Source organism: Oncorhynchus mykiss, chromosome 30 (assembly GCF_057628025.1).
Source record: "Oncorhynchus mykiss isolate SJ-2025 chromosome 30, ASM5762802v1, whole genome shotgun sequence".
NCBI classification, from domain to species: Eukaryota; Metazoa; Chordata; class Actinopteri; order Salmoniformes; family Salmonidae; genus Oncorhynchus; species Oncorhynchus mykiss.
In genome coordinates, this window is record NC_143051.1 from 28,624,805 (window position 1) to 28,648,322 (window position 23,518).

General features: G+C 44.8%; 1 protein-coding gene across 1 annotated transcript in view; it reads right to left on the reverse strand.

Moving 5' to 3' along the window:
- The window catches only part of LOC149970248 (uncharacterized), a 121,790-nt gene that overhangs the window by 80,953 nt on the left and 17,319 nt on the right, over positions 1-23,518 (reverse strand). The window contains exons 2-3 of the mRNA XM_090228341.1: positions 1,465-3,708; positions 3-1,269 (exon numbers count right to left, since the gene is read on the reverse strand). Coding sequence (XP_090084467.1) covers positions 3-1,269; positions 1,465-3,708 — 3,511 coding nt within the window. The remainder of the gene's footprint in view (positions 1-2; positions 1,270-1,464; positions 3,709-23,518) is intronic.

Below are 23,518 nucleotides of genomic sequence, written 5' to 3' on the forward strand. Positions count from 1 at the left end.
ACGTTGTAGTTGCAGCTGCTGTTGTAGTGGCAGCCTCTGTTGTAGTATGGGCTGCAGTTGTGGTTACAGGGGAAGTTGTAGTGGCAACTGCTGTTGTAGTACCAGCTGCAGTTGTGGTGGCATTGGCTGTTGTAGTATGGGCTGATGTTGTGGTTAGAGGGGAAGTTGTAGTGGCAACTGCTGTTGTAGTACCAGCTGCAGTTGTGGTGGCATTGGCTGTTGTAGTGTGGGCTGCAGTTGTGGTGACAGGGGAAGTTGTAGGTGCAGCTGCAGTTGTAGTGGCAGCCTCTGTTGTAGTGTGGGCTGCAGTTGTGGTTACAGGGGAAGTTGTAGTGGCAACTGCTGTTGTAGTACCAGCTGCAGTTGTGGTGGCATTGGCTGTTGTAGTATGGGCTGATGTTGTGGTTAGAGGGGAAGTTGTAGTGGCAACTGCTGTTGTAGTACCAGCTGCAGTTGTGGTCGCATTGGCTGTTGTAGTGTGGGCTGAAGTTGTGGTGACAGGGTAAGTTGTAGTGGCAACTGCTGTTGTAGTACCAGCTGCAGTTGTGGTGGCATTGGCTGTTGTAGTGTTGGCTGCAGTTGTGGTTACAGGGGACGTGGTGGTGTCGGCTGCTTTTGTAGTAGCAGTTGCAGTTGTGGTGGCTAGGGATGTCGTGGTTGCTGCTACAGTTGTGGTGAGAGGGGCTGTAGTTGTGGTGGGAGCATTTGTGGTTGCAGTGACTTTTGTAGTGCTTATTGCAGTTGTGGTTATTGGACCTTTTGTGATGGCGGCTGTAGTTGTGCTGTCAGCTGCAGTTGTGGTGACAGTGGCTGACGTAGTTGCGGCTAAAGTTGTGGTGTGAGGGATTTTACTAGTGGTGAGAGCATTTGTGGTGGCGGCTGCAGTTGTGGTGCCAGCGGGAGTTCTCGAAGTGGTAAATGGAGTTGATGTGTTGGCAGATGCTGTTGTGGTAGCGGTGGTTGGGGATGTCGTTGTTGCGGCTATAGTTATTGTGAGAGGGGCTGCAGTAGTGGTGATTGCAGTTGTGGTGGCAGTGGCTGTTGTATTGGCGGCTGCAGTTGTGGTGTCAGCTGCAGTTGTGGAAGCAGTGGCTGTTGTAGTGTGGTTTGCTGTTGTGGTGACAGGGGAAGTTGTAGTACCAGCTGCAGTTGTTGTGGCATTAGCTGTTGTAGTGTGGGCTGCAGTTGTGGTTACAGGGGAAGTTGTAGTGGCAGCAGCTTTTGTAGTACCGGCTGCAGTTGTGGTGGCATTGGCTGTTGTAGTGTGGGCTGCAGTTGTGGTGACAGGGGAAGTTGTAGTACCAGCTGCAGTTGTTGTGGCATTAGCTGTTGTAGTGTGGGCTGCAGGTGTGGTGACAGGGGAAGTTGTAGTAGCAGATGCAGATGTTGTGGCATTAGCTGTTGTAGTGTGGGCTGCAGTTGTGGTTACAGGGGAAGTTGTAGTGGCAACAGCTGTTGTAGTGCCAGCCTCTGTCGTAGGAGTGGCTGCTGTTGTGGTGACATTAGATGTTGTAGTGTAGGCAGCAGTTGTGGTGGCAGGGGAAGTTGTAGTGGCAACTGCTGTTGTAGTACCCGCTGCAGTTGTGGTGGCATTTGCTGTTGTGTCCGCTGCTGTTGTGGAAGCAGTGGCTGTTGTAGTGTGGGCTGCAGTTGTGGTTACAGGGGACGTGGTGGTGTTGGCTGCTTTTGTAGTAACAGTTGTAGTTGTGGTGGCTAGGGATGTCGTAGTTGCTGCTACAGTTGTGGTGAGAGGGGCTGTAGTTGTAATGGGAGCATTTGTGGTGGCAGTGGCTTTTGTAGTGGTTATTGCAGTTGTGTTGATTGGGACTGTTGTGGTGGCGGCTGTAGTTGTGCTGTCAGCTGCAGGTTTTGTTGCAGTGGCTGATGTAGTTGCGGCTACAGTTGTGGTGTGAGGGATTTTACTAGTGGTGAGAGCATTTGTGGTGGTGGCTGCAGTTGTGGTGCCAGCGGGAGTTCTCAAAGTGGTAAATGGAGTTGATGTGTTGGCAGATGCTGTTGTGGTAGCGGCTGTAGTTGTGGTGGCTGGGGATGTCGTTGTTGCGGCTACAGTTGTTGTGAGAGGGGCTGTAGTAGTGGTGGTAGCAGTTGTGGTGGCAGTGGCTGTTGATTTGGTGATTGCAGTTGTGGTGGCTGGGACTGTTGTGGTGGCGGCTGCAGTTGTCGTGTCAGCTGCAATTGTGGAAGCAGTGGCAGTAGTGTGGGCTGCAGTTGTGGTGACAGGGGAAGATGTAGTACCAGCTGCAGTTGTGGTGGCATTGGCGGTTGTAGTGTGGGCTGCAGTTGTGGTGACAGGGGAAGTTGTAGTTGCAGCTGCAGTTGTAGTGGCAGCCTCTGTTGTAGTGTGGGCTGCAGTTGTGGTGACAGGGGAAGTTGTAGTTGGAGCTGCAGTTGTAGTGGCAGCGGCGGTTGTAGTGTGGGCTGCAGTTGTGGTGACAGGGGAAGTTGATGTGGTGGTTGCTGTTGTGGTAGCAGCTGTAGTGTGGGCTGCAGTTGTGGTGACAGGGGAAGATGTAGTACCAGCTGCAGTTGTTGTGGCATTAGCTGTTGTAGTGTGGGCTGCAGTTGTGGTAACAGGGAAAGTTGTAGTAGCAGCTGCTGCAGTTGTTGTGGCATTGGCTGTTGTAGTGTGGGCTGCAGTTGTGGTTACAGGGGACGTGGTGGTGTCGGCTGCTTTTGTAGTAGCAGTTGTAGTTGTGGTGGCTAGGAATGTCGTAGTTCCTGCTACAGTTGTGGTGAGAGGGGCTGTAGTTGTGGTGGGAGCATTTGTGGTGGCAGTGGCTTTTGTAGTGGTTATTGCAGTTGTGGTGATTGGGACTGTTGTGGTAGCGGCTGTAGTTGTGCTGTCAGCTGCAGTTGTTGTGGCAGTGGTTGACGTAGTTGCTGCTACAGTTATGGTGGCAGTAGTTGTGATGGCGTCGGCTACTGTCGTAGTTGCAGATCCAGTTGTGGTAGCAGCTGCAGTTGTGTTGGATGGGGTTGTTGTAGTGGGGGCTGCAGTTGTGGTGGCAGCGGCTGTCGTTGTGGCGGTTGCTGTTGAAGTGTCACGCACTGTTGTGGTAGCTTTTGCGGTTGTGGTTGCAGTTGCGGTGGCAGCGGCGGTTGTAGTGTGGGCTGCAGTTGTGGTGACAGGGGAAGTTGATGTGGCGGTTGCTGTTGTGGTAGCAGCTGCAGTTGTGGTGGCAGTGGCTGTTGTAGTGGCTAATGTTGTTATGGTGGCTGTGACTATTGTGGTGTCTGCTGCAGTTGTGGTGGCAGCAGTTGTGGTGGCAGTGGCTGTCGTAGTGGCTGTTGCTGTTATGGTGGCACTGACTGTTGTGGTAGCTGCTGCAGTTGTGGTGGCAGCAGTTGCTGTGGCAGCTGCAGTTGTTGTGTCAGCGGCTGTTGTAGTGTGGGCTGCAGTTGTTGTGACAGGGGTAATAGCGTCAGTTGAAGTGGAATGAGTTGTTGTATCTGAAGTTGTAGTGGCTGGAGTGTTTGATTCTTTACAAGGAATAAAAGGTCCAGTAGGAATGTATGGGAAGCCCCACAAGTCAAATTCTCCCAGTTCTGTTGTGGTGGCAGCGGCTACTGTTTTGGTACTTGCAGTTGTTGTAGTGGCAGTCGTTGTGGCTGGAGTTCTTTTAGTGGCAGTTGTTGTGGCTGGAGTTTTGTTTGTAGCAGTAGTTTTAGGGACTGCAACGGTTGATTCTATACAAGGAATTGAAGGTCCAGTAGGAATGTGTGGGAAGCCCCACAAGTCAAATCCTGTTGGGGTGGATGCTGCAGATGTTGAAGGAGTGGTGCTGGTCTGATCTATCATATAGGGTGCAGTGGGAATATTTGGGAAGCCCCAAATATTACTTGAGTCAAAAGTTTGAGGGGAACAGGATACCGTGGTGGTGGATAACTCTCCAGCAGAGTTTTGATACACCAGTTGAAGAGAGAGACTGCCATACTGTGGAAGAGGTATTAGTTAAGGGCAACTGCAAATCACCAGCACAAGTTAAATGCTATGTATTTTAATGTCTAAAATGTTCAACCCTTGCAACGACATGTTCAACCCTCGCAACAAATAATCATATGTGCTTTTTAGTCCATTTTCATATATTCAAATATGTGAAATTGTGATTTTTCAATTTGATTGTATTTCTATTGTAAATTCATGCAACATATCTTGATATCATATAATTTCACGACATCAGTGAATTTGATACAATTATAATCCATATAAAGTACAGTCATTTGTTCAATTAGAGGCATGTTTAAAAGAGAATGGGTGGCTTATCCTGCTCTGTTGGAAGATTTAGCCAAATCTGCATTTAGCAGAGCGTTTTTAGAGACAGGTGGTACTTCCGGTGCACATCCAAATGCTGTCCACCCTCAGGTTTTTGACAACGGGCACTTTTCAGCAGGATGCAATTATCAGCAAAATGAACAGTTGCAAACAATTTCCATACACCATTGCATACAGCATGGTCTCATAGACTAGATGTAACATAGTAAATATAAATCCGGGAACTTGATTTAGTATGATCGGGGTGGATAGGTTGGCGTAAAACGCAAACGTCTAGCAACCCAAAGGTTGCGAGTTCAAATGTCATCACGGACAACTTTTCAACTACTTGCCATGTTAGCTAACCCTTCCCCTAACCCTTTTAGTTTACCCTTCCCCTAACCTTAACCCTTTTACCTAACGAGTCAAATAAAACATTTTGGTTGTACTCAATCTCTGACACTAGCACCTCTATTTCAGTCTAGGAAATATTTTATTTTTCGTTTCTTTTTTGGGTTGCGCAGTGGTACAGCGTTTTATATTCCCCACAGGCTTTAAAGGGATGCTTATGGCCATATATGGTTAATTAGAGGCGTTTCGAAGAAATGCAACTAGACAAGTTTGTGCACGAACGCTGAGGCTGGTGCCGCGTTCGCGTGCTAATCGGAACTAGAAAACTCTGAAATTTCCGACTTGCTAACGGGTTGAAAGCAGCACGTGTAAAACTACAACACATTAGCAAGTTGGAAATGTCCACGTTTCCTAGTTTTGACTAGCACGTGAACTCGGAATTCAAACAATTGGTATTTATCAATGATGATCTGGTTGTAGGATTGTTTGATAAATCACACTTTTTGCAACATTCTAAATTCTGTTGGAAAGTAGTATTTTAGAATAGTTACTACGCCAAAGGTCTCCAACCCTGTTCCTGGAGAGCTAACCTTCCGTAGGTTTTCACTCCAACCCCAGTCTATCAACTAGCTAATTATTAGAATCGGTTGTGCTAGATTAGGGTTAGAGTCAACCTACAGGATGGTTGCTCTCCAGCAACAGGGTTGGAGAGCCCTGTTCTACGCAATGTTGATAAATGAGGCCCCAGGACTTACCTCCACCTTGGAGTGGGAAAATTTTACAAACAAGGCATTCAGACTTTTCCACTGAGTTACAATGTATCCATCATGAACGTGCAACAACGCCTCTGGACCTGCAAAACAGCATTAATATCAGAGCCAACGTTTGAAAATAAAGGATTTCACATTACATTGTAGTTCAGTCTGTATAAGGGCCAGAATTTAAAATAACGGGCGCAGTTTCCATTTTGGTTCAATGTTCAAAGGGTTGAAAGTAGACAGAAGCAATATGGTGATGGAACCACCTAGTCTTCCAATAGGTCAAGTGTAACTGCTACCTTGTTGCAGCCACCTAAGCAGTCTTTTCAGATCTGTGAGCACAAAGGATGAGTTTACACACGGAGTCCAAATCTGATGTTATGCCACTAATTGGTCTTTTGGCCAATAAGATCAGATCTTTTGCCATTAATTACCAATAAACATATCCGAATTGTGCTGTCTGAGAGGTCAAAACAAAGTAACTAGCCATCCACACCAAGACCTACATGTCATACAGTAGCAATGCATTTTTTTTTATTCATCAAGTGAACTACTTTAAATCCAAACCGGGTTTGTCCTGAGCTCCAATGGCTAATCCTGATCAGAAATCTTTGTAGGCATCACCTTCAGAAAAGTGAAGACTTCCCTCCAGTTTTTCCAAGAAGCCCAGTCTAATAAATTGACCCAAATTTAGATACATTTCTCCAGTATGTGAAACATGTCATCAGATTAGTATGGACATCAAATAAACACAATTAATTCAGTGGGAGCATTAATTATCAAAACTTACCAAGCAACTTCACATCTATCAGTATTCCAGCAGGTAGTTTCACAGTCATGTCTGTTTTTCCACAGGTGACTTGGGGCAGACACAATGTTGGTGGAACCGAGTTGGAGATGGGAGTCTGACAAGTTGCCGTGCCAGACACATTCCTCATGAGAAGGCGGTCAAAGTACTGCACTTTCACAGAGTGCTGATGGACGCCACCATGGGTCTACAGAGAGCATGACAATATGGCCATACAGGAAGTAAATACATTTTAAAATGTATTTGGAAATGTGTTGTAAAATATATTCCAACATGCATTTTAAATGTATTTATGAAATATATTTTGTTATTAAAATGTATGACAAATATAAAACATCATATTGTAACAAAATGGTGACTGTCTTAACTTTAACTCACAGTACACTGTAAAAAATATTGTGCTAGTTCCACTTAAAAAAATGTAAGTAACTATTTGCATCAGCTTTTTGAGTAATTCCAACATTGTATTTTTTACGTATACAGTGCTTTGCGAAAGTATTCGGCCCCCTTGAACTTTGCGACCTTTTGCCACATTTCAGGCTTCAAACATAAAGATATAAAACTGTATTTTTTTGTGAAGAATCAACAACAAGTGGGACACAATCATGAAGTGGAACGACATTTATTGGATATTTCAAACTTTTTTAACAAATCAAAAACTGAAAAATTGGGCGTGCAAAATTATTCAGCCCCTTTACTTTCAGTGCAGCAAACTCTCTCCAGAAGTTCAGTGAGGATCTCTGAATGATCCAATGTTGACCTAAATGACTAATGATGATAAATACAATCCACCTGTGTGTAATCAAGTCTCCGTATAAATGCACCTGCACTGTGATAGTCTCAGAGGTCCGTTAAAAGTGCAGAGAGCATCATGAAGAACAAGGAACACACCAGGCAGGTATGAGATACTGTTGTGAAGAAGTTTAAAGCCAGATTTGGATACAAAAAGATTTCCCAAGCTTTAAACATCCCAAGGAGCACTGTGCAAGCGATAATATTGAAATGGAAGGAGTATCAGACCACTGCAAATCTACCAAGACCTGGCCGTCCCTCTAAACTTTCAGCTCATACAAGGAGAAGACTGATCAGAGATGCAGCCAAGAGGCCCATGATCACTCTGGATGAACTGCAGAGATCTACAGCTGAGGTGGGAGACTCTGTCCATAGGACAACAATCAGTCTTATATTGCACAAATCTGGCCTTTATGGAAGAGTGGCAAGAAGAAAGCCATTTCTTAAAGATATCCATAAAAAGTGTTGTTTAAAGTTTGCCACAAGCCACCTGGGAGACACACCAAACATGTGGAAGAAGGTGCTCTGGTCAGATGAAACCAAAATGGAACTTTTTGGCAACAATGCAAAATGTTAATTTTGGCGTAAAAGCAACACAGCTGAACACACCATCCCCACTGTCAAACATGGTGGTGGCAGCATCATGGTTTGGGCCTGCTTTTCTTCAGCAGGGACAGGGAAGATGGTTAAAATTGATGGGAAGATGGATGGAGCCAAATACAGGACCATTCTGGAAGAAAACCTGATGGAGTCTGCAAAAGACCTGAGACTGGGACGGAGATTTGTCTTCCAACAAGACAATGATCCAAAACATAAAGCAAAATCTACAATGGAATGGTTCAAAAATAAACATATCCAGGTGTTAGAATGGCCAAGTCAAAGTCCAGACCTGAATCCAATCGAATCTGTGGAAAGAACTGAAAACTGCTCTTCACAAATGCTCTCCATCCAACCTCACTGAGCTCGAGCTATTTTGCAAGGAGGAATGGGAAAAAATGTCAGTCTCTCGATGTGCAAAACTGATAGAGACATACCCCAAGCGACTTACAGCTGTAATCGCAGCAAAAGGTGGCGCTACAAAGTATTAACTTAAGGGGGCTGAATAATTTTGCACGACCAATTTTTCAGTTTTAGATTTGTTAAAAAAGTTTGAAATATCCAATAAATGTCGTTCCACTTCATGATTGTGTCCCACTTGTTGTTGATTCTTCACAAAAAAATACAGTTTTATATCTTTATGTTTGAAGCCTGAAATGTGGCAAAAGGTCGCAAATTTCAAGGGGGCCGAATACTTTCGCAAGGCACTGTACCTTTTAGTGTTTCACAAACACTCATATATTAAGTCCAGCTTAAAAACAATGGCTAATATCCAACTTAATTGCATTAAATCCAGAACTTTTATTGTACATTAGATCTACTTAATTTTTCTGATTAGTTACTTTCATTGATCATGTCTTCGTGTTAAACATGGCTTTAAGTACAGTATTTCATCTCTTGACATTTTTATTCCCTTTAGCAGGTTCCCCTAGCTGGAGGTAAAACCGCAAGCATTGAGGTTTGAGGTATTTGCCTCTGTCAAGAGTGGTGCATATGACCTTACTAATTGTGAGAATGGCTGGTCTCATCATTGAACATCAATTTTGCCCGATGGCTTTGATATCCGTTCATCATGATCCATAACACCTCATAGCATAACAAACTGTTAGATACTAATATATAAATGTGCTTTTTGTTTTTCAAACATGTATACAACGTTGTGTAAAAGTATAGCAAAGTACAACAACAAAAATGTTTACCCACAATCCACATTGCAAGTTTTTGGAAGAACTTAACATTCTTAAGTTGAAAGGAAATATTATGATAATGTAGCAAGTTCAACACAATTTTCCTTGTAGTTGTTTTTACACACAATTAGTTGTTTAGATTATGCATTTATCTTATGTTGAATATATATTTTTTTAAGTTGGTTGAACAAGTGAAGTAAAGTACTATTCCTATTTCGCAACAAAGCATCCTTCACTCATGCTGCCAAGCATACCCTCGTAAAACTGACTATTCTACCGATCCTTGACTTCGGCAATGTAATTTACAAAATAGCCTCCAACACTCTACTCAGAAAACTGGATGCAGTCTATCACAGTGCCATCCGTTTTGTCACAAAAGCCTCATATTCTACCCACCACTGCGACCTGTATGCGACTGCGACCTGTTGGCTGGCCCTCGCTTCATATTCGTCGCCAAACCCATTGGCTCCAGGTCATAGCACGCGCTCCAGCAGGTACAGCTGAAGTCGGAAGTTTAAATACTCTTAGGTTGGAGTGATTAAAACTCGTTTTTCAACCATTCCACAAATGTATTGTTAACAAACTATAGTTTTGGCAAGTCGGTTAGGACATCTACTTTGTGCATGACACAAGTAATTTTTCCAACAATTGTTTACAGACAGATTCTTTCACTTATAATTCACCGTATCACAATTCCAGTGGGTCAGAAGTTTACATACACTATGTTGACTGTGCCTTTAAACAGCTTGGAAAATTCCAGAAAATTATGTCATGGCTTTAGAAGCTTCTGATAGGCTAATTGACAAAAAAAATTGTCAATTGGAGGTGTAACTGTGGATGTATTTTATGGCCTACCTTCAAACTCAGTGCCTCTTTGCTTGACATCATGGGAAAACCAAAAGAAATCAGCCAAGACCTCATAAAAATAAATTGTAGACCTCCACAAGTCTGGTTCATCCTTGGGAGCAATTTCCAAACACTTGAAGGTACCATGCCTGAAGGTATCTGTACAAACAATAGTACGCAAGTATTAACACCATGGGACCACGCAGCCGTCATACCGCTCAGGAAGGAGATGAGTTCTGTGTCCTAGAGATGAACGTACTTTGGTGCGAAAAGTGCTAATCAATCCCAGAACGACAGCAAAGGACCTTGTGAAGATGCTGGAGGAAACAGGTACAAACGTATCTATATCTACACTAAAATTAGTACTATATCGACATAACCTGAAAGGGCGCTCAGCAAGGAATAAGCCACTGCTCCAAAACCGCTATAAAAAGTCAGACTACGGTTTTCAACTGCACATGGGGACAAGTGTACTAACAAGTGACTAAATGATTCCAGCTGCATCAGAAACCAATAAAGTGTTGACTTATTTATTAATTAATTGTGATATTAATAAATATTTAAATAAACTATACTGAACAAAAATATAAATATAAATGCAACAATTTCAAAATTTTTACTGAGTTACAGTACGTACACTGAACAAAAATTTAAACACGACATGTAAAGTGTCGGTCCCATGTTTTATGAGCTGAAACGTAAGATCCCAGAAATGTTCCATATGCACAAAAAGGCTATTTCTCACTGGCACACTGGAAAAGTGTGCTATTCACAGATGAATCCCAGTTTCAAATGTATCGGGCAGATGTCAAACAGTGTGTATGGCATCGTGTGGTTGAACATTTTGCTGATGTCAACGTAGTGGGATTATGGTATGGGAAGGCATAAGCTACGGACAACAAAGACAATTTCATTTTATCGATGGCAATTTGAATGCATAGAGATATCGTGACGAGATCCTGAGGCCTATTGTCGTGCCATTCATCTACCGCAATCACCTCATGTTTCAGCATGAAAATGCATGGCCCCATGCATGTCCCCAAAATTCCCAGTTCTTCCATGGCCTGCATACTCACCAGACATGTCACTACAGGAACAAAATCATCCACATGTATCGATCACTTCGTTCTAAAACTGTATTCATACCCATTGGACGCAGTGATCACAATATAGTGGCAATATCCAGGATAGCCAAAGTTCCAAAAGCTGGGCCTAAAATAGTGTAGAAGAGATCATACAAAATATTTTGATGTGACTTATGTGGATGATGTTAAAAAAAATTGTTGCTCTGATGTGATTAATAAGGAGCATTCAGATGCTGGACATGATGAATTTAGGAAATTGCTTCTCCCAATTATTGATAAACAATAGTTAAACTGACTGTTAGAACTGTTAAGGCTCCATGGATGGATGATTAATTGAAAAACTGTAAGAGATGGGGCAAAATGAGTTGCTAATAAGTCTGGCTGCACATCTGACTGGCTGACTTACTGCAAATTGAGAAATGATGTGACTAAATGCAACAAAAAGAAGAATAAACTATATTATGAAGCCAAAATGTATGATTAAAAAAAGTACTTTAAGTACTTTAAATGAAATGTTGGGCAAATTCAACTCTATCTTTCATCTAATCAGTTGGCTTATTTATCACAAAACCATTTGATGTTGCCAGTTATTTTAATGATTACTTCATTGGCAAAGTAGGCAAACTTAGGCAGGAAATGCAAACAACAAACAGTGAGCCATCGTATCCATGCATAAAATAGCATTTGCAAGTTACAATTTTGTAAAGTCAGTGTGGGAGAGGTGGAAAAAATTATTGTTATCGATCAATAATGACAAACTTCCTGGCATTGACAACTTAGATGGAAAGCTACTGAGGATGGTAGCTGACTCTGTAGCCACTACTATCTGTCATATCTTTAATCTGAGCCTAGAGGAAAGTCTTTATCCTCAGGACTGGAGGGAAGCCAAAGTAATTCCGCTACCCAAGAGTGGTAAAGCAGCCTTTACTGGTTCTAACAGCAGACCTATCAGCTTGCTGCCAGTCCCTAGCAAATTGTTGGAAAAAAATTGACAAAATACAATGTTATTTCTCTGTAAACAAATTAACAACAGACTTTCAGCATGCTTATAGAGAAGGGCACTCAACTTCTATTGCACTGACTCAAATGACTGATGATCGGTTGAAAGAAATTGATAATACAAAGATTGTGGGAGCTGTATTGTTAGATTTCAGTGCAGCCTTTGAGATTATTGACCATAACCTGTGGTTGAGAAAACTTATGTGTTATGGCTTTTCAACCTCTGCCATACTGTGGATTTAGAGCTATCTATCTAATATAACTTAAAAGGTTTACTTTAATGGAAGCTTCTTTAATGTCAAACATGTAAAGTGTGGTGTACCGCAGGGCAGCTCTCTAGGACCTCTACTCTTTATATTTTTACCAATGACCTGCCACTGGCATTAAACAAATAAAATCTTATTGGTCACATACACGTGTTTAGCAGATGTTATTGCGGGTGTAGCGAAATGCTTGTGTTTCTAGCTCCAACAGTGCAGTAATATCTAACAAGTAATATCTAACCATTTCACAACAATACACACAATACATACAAATCTAAGTAAAGGAATGGAATCAAGAATATATAAATATATACAGTGCCTTGCGAAAGTATTCGGCCCCCTTGAACTTTGCGACCTTTTGCCACATTTCAGGCTTCAAACATAAAGATATAAAACTGTGTTTTTTTGTGAAGAATCAACAACAAGTGGGACACAATCATGAAGTGGAACGACATTTATTGGATATTTCAAACTTTTTTAACAAATCAAAAACTGAAAAATTGGGCGTGCAAAATTATTCAGCCCCTTTACTTCCAGTGCAGCAAACTCTCTTCAGAAGTTCAGTGAGGATCTCTGAATGATCCAATGTTGACCTAAATGACTAATGATGATAAATACAATCCACCAGTGTGTAATCAAGTCTCCATATAAATGCACCTGCACTGTGATAGTCTCAGAGGTCCGTTAAAAGCGCAGAGAGCATCATGAAGAACAAGGAACACACCAGGCAGGTCCGAGATACTGTTGTGAAGAAGTTTAAAGCCGGATTTGGATACAAAAAGATTTCCCAAGCTTTAAACATCCCAAGGAGCACTGTGCAAGCGATAATATTGAAATGGAAGGAGTATCAGACCACTGCAAATCAACCAAGACCTGGCAGTCCCTCTAAACTTTCAGCTCATACAAGGAGAAGACTGATCAGAGATGCAGCCAAGAGGCCCATGATCACTCTGGATGAACTGCAGAGATCTACAGCTGAGGTGGGAGACTCTGTCCATAGGACAACAATCGGTCTTATATTGCACAAATCTGGCCTTTATGGAAGAGTGGCAAGAAGAAAGCCATTTCTTAAAGATATCCATAAAAAGTGTTGTTTAAAGTTTGCCAAAAGCCACCTGGGAGACACACCAAACATGTGGAAGAAGGTGCTCTGGTCAGATGAAACCAAAATTGAACTTTTTGGCAACAATGCAAAACATTAATTTTGGCGTAAAAGCAACACAGCCCATCACCCTGAACACACCATCCCCACTGTCAAACATGGTGGTGGCAGCATCATGGTTTGGGCCTGCTTTTCTTCAGCAGGGACAGGGAAGATGGTTAAAATTGATGGGAAGATGGATGGAGCCAAATACAGGACCATTCTGGAAGAAAACCTGATGAAGTCTGCAAAAGACCTGAGACTGGGACGGAGATTTGTCTTCCAACAAGACAATGATCCAAAACATAAAGCAAAATCTACAATGGAATGGTTCAAAAATAAACATATCCAGGTGTTAGAATGGCCAAGTCAAAGTCCAGACCTGAATCCGATCGAGAATCTGTGGAAATGACTGAAAACTGCTGTTCACAAATGCTCTCCATCCAACCTCACTGAGCTCGAGCTGTTTTGCAAGGAGGAATGGGAAAAAATGTCAGTCTCTCGATGTGCAAAACTGATAGAGACATACCCCAAGCGACTTACAGCTGTAATCGCAGCAAAAGGTGGCGCTACAAAGTATTAACTTAAGGGGGCTGAATAATTTTGCACGCCCAATTTTTCAGTTTTTGATTTGTTAAAAAAGTTTGAAATATCCAATAAATGTCGTTCCACTTCATGATTGTGTCCCACTTGTTGTTGATTCTTCACAAAAAAACACAGTTTTATATCTTTATGTTTGAAGCCTGAAATGTGGCAAAAGGTCGCAAAGTTCAAGGGGGCCGAATACTTTCGCAAGGCACTGTAGATGAGCAATGTCAGAGCGGCATATACTAAGATAGAATAGAATACCGTATATACCTATGAGAGGAGTAATGCAAAATATGTAAACATTATTAAAGTGACTAGTGTTCAAGTTATTAATGTGAACAGTGATTTCAAGTCTATGTACATAGGCAGCAGTCTGATGGCCTTGAGATAGAAGCTGTTTTTCAGTCTCTCGGTCCCAGCTTTGAAGCACCTGTACTGACCTCACCTTCTGGATGATAGTGAGGTGAACAGGCAGTGGCTCGGGTGGTTATTGTCCTTGATGATCTTTTTGCCTTCCTGTGACATCTTGTGCTGTAGGTGTCCTGGAGGGCAGGTAGTTTGCCCCCGTTGATGCTTTGGGCAGACCGCACCACCCTCTGGAGAGCCCTGCGGTTGCGGGCGGTGCAGTTGCCGTACCAAGTGGTGATACAGCCCGACAGGATGCTCTCAATTGTGCATCTGTAAAAGTTTATGAGGGTTTTAGGTGCCAAGCCAAATTTTTTCAGCCTCCTGAGGCACTGTTGCGCCTTCTTCGCCACACTGTCTGTGTGGGTGGACCATTTCAGTTCGTCAGTGATGTGTATGCCGAGGAACTTGAAGCTTTCCACCTTCTCCACTGTGGTCCCATTGATGTGGATAGGGGGGTGCTCTCTCTGCTGTTTCCTGAAGTCCACGATCATGTCCTTTGTTTTGTTGACTTTGAGTGGGAGGTCATTTTCCTGGCATCACACTCCCAGAGCCCTCACCTCCTCCCTGTAGGCTGTCTCATTTTTGTTAGTATTCAAGCCAACTACTGTTGTGTCGTCTGAAAACTTGATGATTGAGTTGGAGGCATGCATGGCCTTGCAGTCATAGGTGAACAGGGAGTACAGGAGGGAGCTGAGCATGTACCTTTGTGGGGCCCCAGTGTTGAGGATCAGCGAAGTGGAGGTGTTGTTTCCTACCTTCAAAATATGGGGGGCGGCCCGTCAGGAAATCCAGGACCCAGTTGCACAGGGCGGGGTTCAGACCCAGGGCCTCAAGCTTAATGATAAGCTTTGAGGGTACTATGGTGTTGAAAGCATAGCTATATTCAATGAACAGCGTTCTTACTTAGGTATTCCTCTTGTCCAGATGGGATTGTGCAGTGTGATGGCGATTGCATCGTCTGTGGATCTATTGGGGCGGTAAACAACTTGAAGTGGGTCTAGGGTGTCAGGTAAGGTAGGTGATATGATCCTTGACTCGTCTCTCAAAGCACTAACCAAAGCACTTCATGATAACAGAAGTGAGTGCTACGGGGCGACAAAAAGCATGTGTGTCCATGTATGCTAATGATTCAACCATAAATGCATCATCAACCACAGCTAAGGAAGTCACTGAAACCCTTAACAAGGAGTTGCAGTCTGTTTTGGAATGGATGGCCAGTAAAAACTGGTCCTGAGCATCTCTAGAACTTAGAGCATTGTATTGGGTACAAATCATTCCCTAAGTTCTAGACCCCAGCTGAATCTGGTAATGAATAGTGTTGCTGTTGAACAAATTGAGGAGACTAAATTACTTGGTGTTACCTTAGATTGTAAACTGTCATGGTCAAAACATTCAATGGTTGTAAAGATGGGGAGAGGTCTGTAAGTAACAAAGAGATGCTGTCATGTACTGTCATGTTGTGTCTTGTCTCTGTCCTTTCCCTTCACCCTGTCTCCCTCTGCTGGTCGTTGTTAGGTTACCTTTTCTCCCCCTCTTTCCCCCAGCTGTGCCTTGTCTCCACCTAACCACCTCGTCACCCCTTTTCCCACCTGTTCCCTTTTTCCCTCTGATTAGGTCCCTATATCTCTCTCTGTTTCTGCTCCTGTCCTTGTCGGATTCTTGTTTGTTGTGTTTCATGCCTGAACCAGACTGTCGTCATGTTTGCTGTAACCTTGTCTTGTCCTGTCGGAATCTGCCGGTCCGTCTGAGCCTACTTATGTTTGGTAATTAAAGAAGCTCTGTTTAAGTTAATTCGCTTTTGGGTCCTCATTCACGCACCGTAACAGAAGAATCCGACCAAGAATGGACCCAGCGACTTCGGATCCTCTCCACTCAGCCGTCGGGATCCAGGGAGCGATGCTAGGCAGACACGATCAGGAATTGTCTGCTGCTCGACATGCTGTTGAGACCCTGGCCACCCAAGTCTCCAACCTCACAGAACAGGTTCACCATCTCCGCCTCGATCCACCGGCCACTTCCAGGGCTTTCGAATCTCCGGAGCCCAGAATCAATAACCCGCCGTGTTACTCTGGGGAGCCCACTGAATGCCGCTCGTTCCTCACCCAGTGTGATATTGTGTTTTCTCTCCAGCCCTACACTTTCTCCAGGAGCACTGCTCGTGTCGCCTACGTCATATCTCTCCTTATTGGACGGGCTCGTGAGTGGGGCACGGCAATCTGGGAGGCAAGGGCTGAGTGTACTAACCAGTATCAGGACTTTAAGGAGGAGATGATACGGGTTTTTGATCGATCTGTTTTTGGGGAGGAGGCTTCCAGGGCCCTGTCTTCCCTATGTCAAGGTAATCGATCCATAACAGACTACTCTATTGAGTTTCGCACTCTTGCTGCCTCCAGTGGCTGGAACGAGCCGGCTTTGCTCGCTCGTTTTCTGGAGGGTCTCCGCGCAGAGGTAAAGGATGAGATTCTCTCCCGGGAGGTTCCTTCCAGCGTGGATTCCTTGATTGAACTCGCTATTCGCATTGAGCGACGGGTTGATCTTCGTCACCGAGCTCGTGGAAAGGAGCTCGCGTTCTCCGTTGCCCCCCTCTCCGCATCACTACCATCTTCCTCTGCCGGCTCGGGTGCTGAGCCCATGCAGCTGGGAGGTATCCGCATCTCGACTAAGGAGAGGGAACGGAGAATCACCAACCGCCTCTGTCTCTATTGCGGTTCCGCTGGTCATTTTGTCACTTCATGTCCAGTAAAAGGCCAGAGCTCATCAGTAAGCGGAGGGCTACTGGTGAGCGCTACTACTCCTGTCTCTCCTTCAAGATCCTGCACTACCTTGTCGGTCCATCTACGCTGGACCGGTTCGTCAGCTTCCTGCAGTGCCTTAATAGACTCTGGGGCGGAGGGCTGTTTTATGGACGAGACCTGGGCTCGGGAACATGACATTCCTCTCAGACAGTTAAAGGAGCCCACGGCCTTGTTCGCCCTGGATGGTAGTCCTCTCCCCAGGATTCAGCGTGAGACGCTACCTTTAACCCTCACTGTTTCTGGTAATCATAGTGAAACCATTTCTTTTTTAATTTTTCGTTCACCTTTTACACCTGTTGTTTTGGGCCATCCCTGGCTAGTTTGTCATAATCCTTCCATTAATTGGTCTAGTAATTCTATCCTCTCCTGGAACGTCTCTTGTCATGTGAAATGTTTAATGTCTGCTATCCCTCCTGTTTCCTCTGTCTCTTCTTCACAGGAGGAGCCTGGTGATTTGACAGGGGTGCCGGAGGAATATCACGATCTGCGCACGGTGTTCAGTCGGTCCAGGGCCACCTCTCTTCCTCCACACCGGTCGTATGATTGTAGTATTGATCTCCTTCCGGGAACCACCCCCCCCCCCCGGGGTAGACTATACTCTCTGTCGGCTCCCGAACGTAAGGCTCTCGAAGATTATTTGTCTGTAGCTCTTGATGCCGGTACCATAGTCCCCTCCTCCTCTCCCGCCGGAGCGGGGTTTTTTTTTGTCAAGAAGAAGGACGGGTCTCTGCGCCCCTGCATAGATTATCGAGGGCTGAATGACATAACAGTGAAGAATCGTTATCCGCTTCCTCTTATGTCTTCAGCCTTCGAGATCCTGCAGGGAGCCAGGTTTTTCACTAAGTTGGACCTTCGTAACGCTTACCATCTCGTGCGCATCAGGGAGGGGGACGAGTGGAAGACGGCGTTTAACACTCCGTTAGGGCACTTTGAATACCGGGTTCTTCCTTTCGGCCTCGCTAACGCTCCAGCTGTCTTTCAGGCATTAGTCAATGATGTCCTGAGAGACATGCTGAACATCTTTGTTTTCGTTTACCTTGACGATATCCTGATTTTTTCACCGTCACTCCAGATTCATGTTCAGCACGTTCGACGTGTCCTCCAGCGCCTTTTAGAGAATTGTCTTTTTGTGAAGGCTGAGAAGTGCACTTTTCATGCCTCCTCCGTCACATTTCTCGGTTCTGTTATTTCCGCTGAAGGCATTAAGATGGATCCCGCTAAGGTCCAAGCTGTCATTGATTGGCCCGTCCCTAAGTCACGCGTCGAGCTGCAGCGCTTTCTCGGCTTCGCGAACTTCTATCGTCGTTTCATCCGTAATTTCGGTCAGGTGGCAGCTCCTCTCACAGCCCTTACTTCTGTCAAGACGTGCTTTAAGTGGTCCGTTTCCGCCCAGGGAGCTTTTGATCTCCTCAAGAATCGTTTTACATCTGCTCCTATCCTTGTTACACCTGACGTCTCTAGACAGTTCGTTGTCGAGGTTGACGCGTCAGAGGTGGGCGTGGGAGCCATTCTTTCTCAGCGCTCCCTCTCTGACGACAAGGTCCACCCATGCGCGTATTTTTCTCATCGCCTGTCGCCGTCGGAACGTAACTATGATGTGGGTAACCGCGAACTGCTCGCCATCCGGTTAGCCCTAGGCGAATGGCGACAGTGGTTGGAGGGGGCGACCGTTCCTTTTGTCGTTTGGACTGACCATAGGAACCTTGAGTACATCCGTTCTGCCAAACGACTTAATGCGCGTCAGGCGCTGTTTTTCGCTCGTTTCGAGTTCGTGATTTCTTATCGTCCGGGCTCTAAGAACACCAAGCCTGATGCTTTGTCTCGTCTCTTCAGTTCTTCAGTAGCCTCCACTGACCCCGAGGGGATTCTCCCTGAGGGGCGTGTTGTCGGGTTGACTGTCTGGGGAATTGAGAGGCAGGTAAAGCAAGCGCTCACTCACACTCCGTCGCCGCGCGCTTGTCCTAGGAACCTTCTTTTCGTTCCCGTTCCTACTCGTCTGGCCGTTCTTCAGTGGGCTCACTCTGCCAAGTTAGCCGGCCACCCTGGCGTTCGGGGTACGCTTGCTTCCATTCGCCAGCATTTTTGGTGGCCCACCCGGGAGCATGACACGCGTCGTTTCGTGGCTGCTTGTCCGGTAACTCTCCGGTAACTCTCCTCCTGCCGGCCGTCTCAGGCCGCTTCCTATTCCCTCTCGACCGTGGTCTCACATCGCCTTAGATTTTGTCACCGGACTGCCTTCGTCAGCGGGGAAGACTGTTATTCTTACGGTTGTCGATAGGTTCTCTAAGGCGGCTCATTTCATTCCCCTTGCTAAGCTTCCTTCTGCTAAAGAGACGGCACAAATCATCATCGAGAATGTTTTCAGAATTCATGGCCTTCCGTCAGACGTTGTTTCGGACAGAGGTCCGCAATTCACGTCTCAATTTTGGAGGGAGTTTTGCCGTTTGATTGGGGCTTCCGTCAGTCTCTCTTCCGGCTTTCACCCCCAGTCTAACGGTCAAGCAGAACGGGCCAATCAGACTATTGGTCGCATCTTACGCAGTCTTTCTTTTCGCAACCCTGCGTCTTGGTCAGAACAGCTCCCCTGGGCAGAATACGCCCACAACTCGCTTCCTTCGTCTGCGACCGGGCTATCTCCTTTTCAGAGTAGCCTCGGGTACCAGCCTCCGCTGTTCTCATCTCAGTTCACCGAGTCCAGCGTCCCCTCCGCTCAGGCTTTTGTCCAACGTTGCGAGCGCACCTGGAAGAGGGTCAGGTCTGCACTTTGCCGTTATAGGACGCAGACTGTGAGGGCTGCTAATAAGCGTAGAACTAAGAGTCCTAGATATTGTCGCGGTCAGTGAGTTTGGCTCTCCACTCAGAACCTTCCCCTTAAGACGGCTTCTCGCAAGTTGACCCCGCGGTTCATTGGTCCGTTCCGTATTTCTCGGGTCATTAATCCTGTCGCAGTTCGACTTCTTCTTCCGTGATACCTTCGTCGCGTCCACCCGGTCTTCCATGTCTCCTGCATCAAGCCCGTCCTTCGCGCCCCCGCTCGTCTCCCCCCCCCCCCCCCCCATCCTTGTCGAGGGCGCACCCATCTACAGGGTCCGTAGAATTTTGGACATGCGTCCTCGGGGCCGTGGTCACCAGTACCTCGTAGATTGGGAGGGGTACGGTCCTGAGGAGAGGAGTTGGGTTCCCTCTCGGGACGTGCTGGACCGTGCGCTGATCGAGGATTTCCTCCGTTGCCGCCAGGTTTCCTCCTCGAGTGCGCCAGGAGGCGCTCGGTGAGTGGGGGGGTACTGTCATGTACTGTCATGTTGTGTCTTGTCTCTGTCCTTTCCCTTCACCCTGTCTCCCTCTGCTGGTCGTTGTTAGGTTACCTTTTCTCCCCCTCTTTCCCCCAGCTGTGCCTTGTCTCCTCCTAACCACCTCGTCACCCCTTTTCCCACCTGTTCCCTTTTTCCCTCTGATTAGGTCCCTATATCTCTCTCTGTTTCTGCTCCTGTCCTTGTCGGATTCTTGTTTGTTGTGTTTCATGCCTGAACCAGACTGTCGTCATGTTTGCTGTAACCTTGTCTTGTCCTGTCGGAATCTGCCGGTCCGTCTGAGCCTACTTATGTTTGGTAATTAAAGAAGCTCTGTTTAAGTTAATTCGCTTTTGGGTCCTCATTCACGCACCGTAACAGATGCTCTGCTTTTTTGACACCACACTCCAAAAAGTGAGTCCTGCAGGCTCTAATTTTGTTTTATCTTGATTATTGTCCAGTCGTGTGGTCTAGTGCCGCAAGGAAAGACCTAGTTAAGCTGCAGCTGGCCCAGAACAGAGCGAACATGTCTTGCTCTTCATTGTAATAAGAGGGCTGATATAAATACTATGCATGCTAGTCTCTCTTGGCTAAGAGTTAAGGAGAGACTGACTTCATTACTTCTTCTTTTTATAAGAAACATTAATGTGTTGAAAATCCCAAATTCTTTGCATAGTCAATTTACACACAGCTCTGACACAGCTCTGACACACACACTTACCGCACCAGCCACGCCACCAGGGGTCTTTTCACAGTCCCCAAATCCACAACAAATTCAAGAAAGCTTACAGTATTATATAGAGCCATTATTGCATGGTACTCCGTTCCATCTCATATTGCTCAAATGAACAGCAAACCTGGTTTAAAAAAACAGATAAAGCAACACCTCACGGCACAACGCCTCTCCCCTATTTGACCTAGCTAGTTTGTGTGTATGTATTGGTATGTAGGCTACGTGCGCCTTTGTTTAAATTGATGTAGCTCTGTCCTTTGAGTTGTTCTTGTTTATTCATTTTCGGTATTATGTCATGTTTTGTGTGGACTCCTGGAAGAGTATCTGCTGCTTTTGCAGCTGCTAAAGGGGATCGTGATAAAATACCAAAAAATACCAACTTTTGGTCTGACTTAGGGCGGGATTCGTTCTGTTGCGTCAGATCAGCGTTGCACCCTGATTTAAATTTAAAAGCAGTTTCTGCTTTCCCAGAGACTGCAGTCACTTAAACACTGCATATGTTCTCTCAATCGAAAATCACCTTTACATTTAAACCGAGCTACAATGCTGATCTTCGACACTACGGCTTGAGTCATCCCCTAGTGTTGATTCATTGTACTCTTTATAGCTGCGAAAAAGCTTGTCAGTAAGAATTTCACTGTATGGTTTACAGCTGTTGTATTCTGTCATGTGACAAATAAACTTTGACTTGATTTGTGACACAGAGACACATACAATGTTTGAGGAGTGCTGCGAATTTTAAAAGTATGAAGTCAAAGGTCCAATATTCTAGAATGCGGCTGTGGGAATGAGGACACATTTTGGACTGATGAGCGCTTTAGGGTATATACTCCACCCTATGCACCAGTCAGAAGCTAAACGTGGAAAGATGACACCAACTCAAAATCTTCCATCTCCATTACTGTCATCATCCCATGACTTCAAGACTAGTGACAATCTTAAATAGGGTGTAGGTAATAGCTACTTACCGAGTGGGTCATGTCGCAGCCCCAGTAAGACATATTCAAAAGCAACCAAGGTCCATGTTTTAACTCAACATGGTGGCATCGCTCTGGAAGGTGCATCAATGGAATGGGTGCCATTTCATCTATGAAAGAAAAAGACAACAATCAAGTACATTTTGTAGCCAGTGATATGGCAACAGGGTCACACAATTCCGTACTAAAGGCCCAATCTGAAATTTTAACAGCCTGAGCAGGCCAGTTTGGTTACAGATGGGCTTCTTCTCTGCATTTGGTGCCTTATAGACACCTTGAAATCATTGCAAAGGGTTATGTATTCTGGATCCAGGGCCATAGCCCGGGTCTGAGATTTAGTGAGGGGGGAGGGGGGAGGGGGGAAGGGGGTGTAATCACTCAGATTCATAGCCAGAGCTATGGGTGAAAGTATAAACAGACCATGAGAGCAACAGTTTTGAAGCTATACACTTTGTTCACAAAAACTAATACAAAAATGTGCTTAGATATAGGGTTATGATGGTGAAAGAAATTGTAAACTCGTAATGCATTTCTCAACTTTAGAATAAACATATATGGCTAAACTCTATGCATTATGATGTTCTCATATCTAACATACTGCTTGACTAGCGGATTGCAAGCAGGGATGACAACTGTAAGGCAAATCGAGATTCTGTTGAACCAAACACTGAAGGTCCTGGATAAAAAGCCGACTTGCACTAGTTTTTACCCCTGAGCTTGGACAATTATTACATTTCAGATGCACGCCTCATTTTTAAGATACTGAATGACCGTGCCTCTCCACCAATAGTTTATTAATCAAAAGATAGTGTCAAGACTACAAAATCAACTACTAAATGTGAGTAGTGCCTTTAAGGCAGAACAAATTCAGATTATTTGCCTTTTCAGTTACAGCTACCCAATTTTAGAAGACCCTATTTGAAACTCTGATTCCTTAGCACAAAAGCTCAAACTAGTTTGAAATCAAATAAATAATGTAATCATATTGTATGCGTTGCTTTATTTCTTCTCTGCATTTGGTGCCTCATAGACACCTTGAAATCATTGCAAAGGGATATACAGTGCCTTGCGAAAGTATTCGGCCCCCTTGAACTTTGCGACCTTTTGCCACATTTCAGGCTTCAAACATAAAGATATAAAACTGTGTTTTTTTGTGAAGAATCAACAACAAGTGGGACACAATCATGAAGTGGAACGACATTTATTGGATGTTTCAAACTTTTTTAACAAATCAAAAACTGAAAAATTGGGCGTGCAAAATTATTCAGCCCCTTTACTTTCAGTGCAGCGAACTCTCTCCAGAAATTCAGTGAGGATCTCTGAATGATCCAATGTTGACCTAAATGACTAATGATGATAAATACAATCCACCTGTGTGCAATCAAGTCTCCGTATAAATGCACCTGCACTGTGATAGTCTCAGAGGTCCGTTAAAAGCGCAGAGAGCATCATGAAGAACAAGGAACACACCAGGCAGGTCCGAGATACTGTTGTGAAGAAGTTAAAAGCCGGATTTGGATACAAAAAGATTTCCCAAGCTTTAAACATCCCAAGGAGCACTGTGCAAGCGATAATATTGAAATGGAAGGAGTATCAGACCACTGCAAATCTACCAAGACCTGGCCGT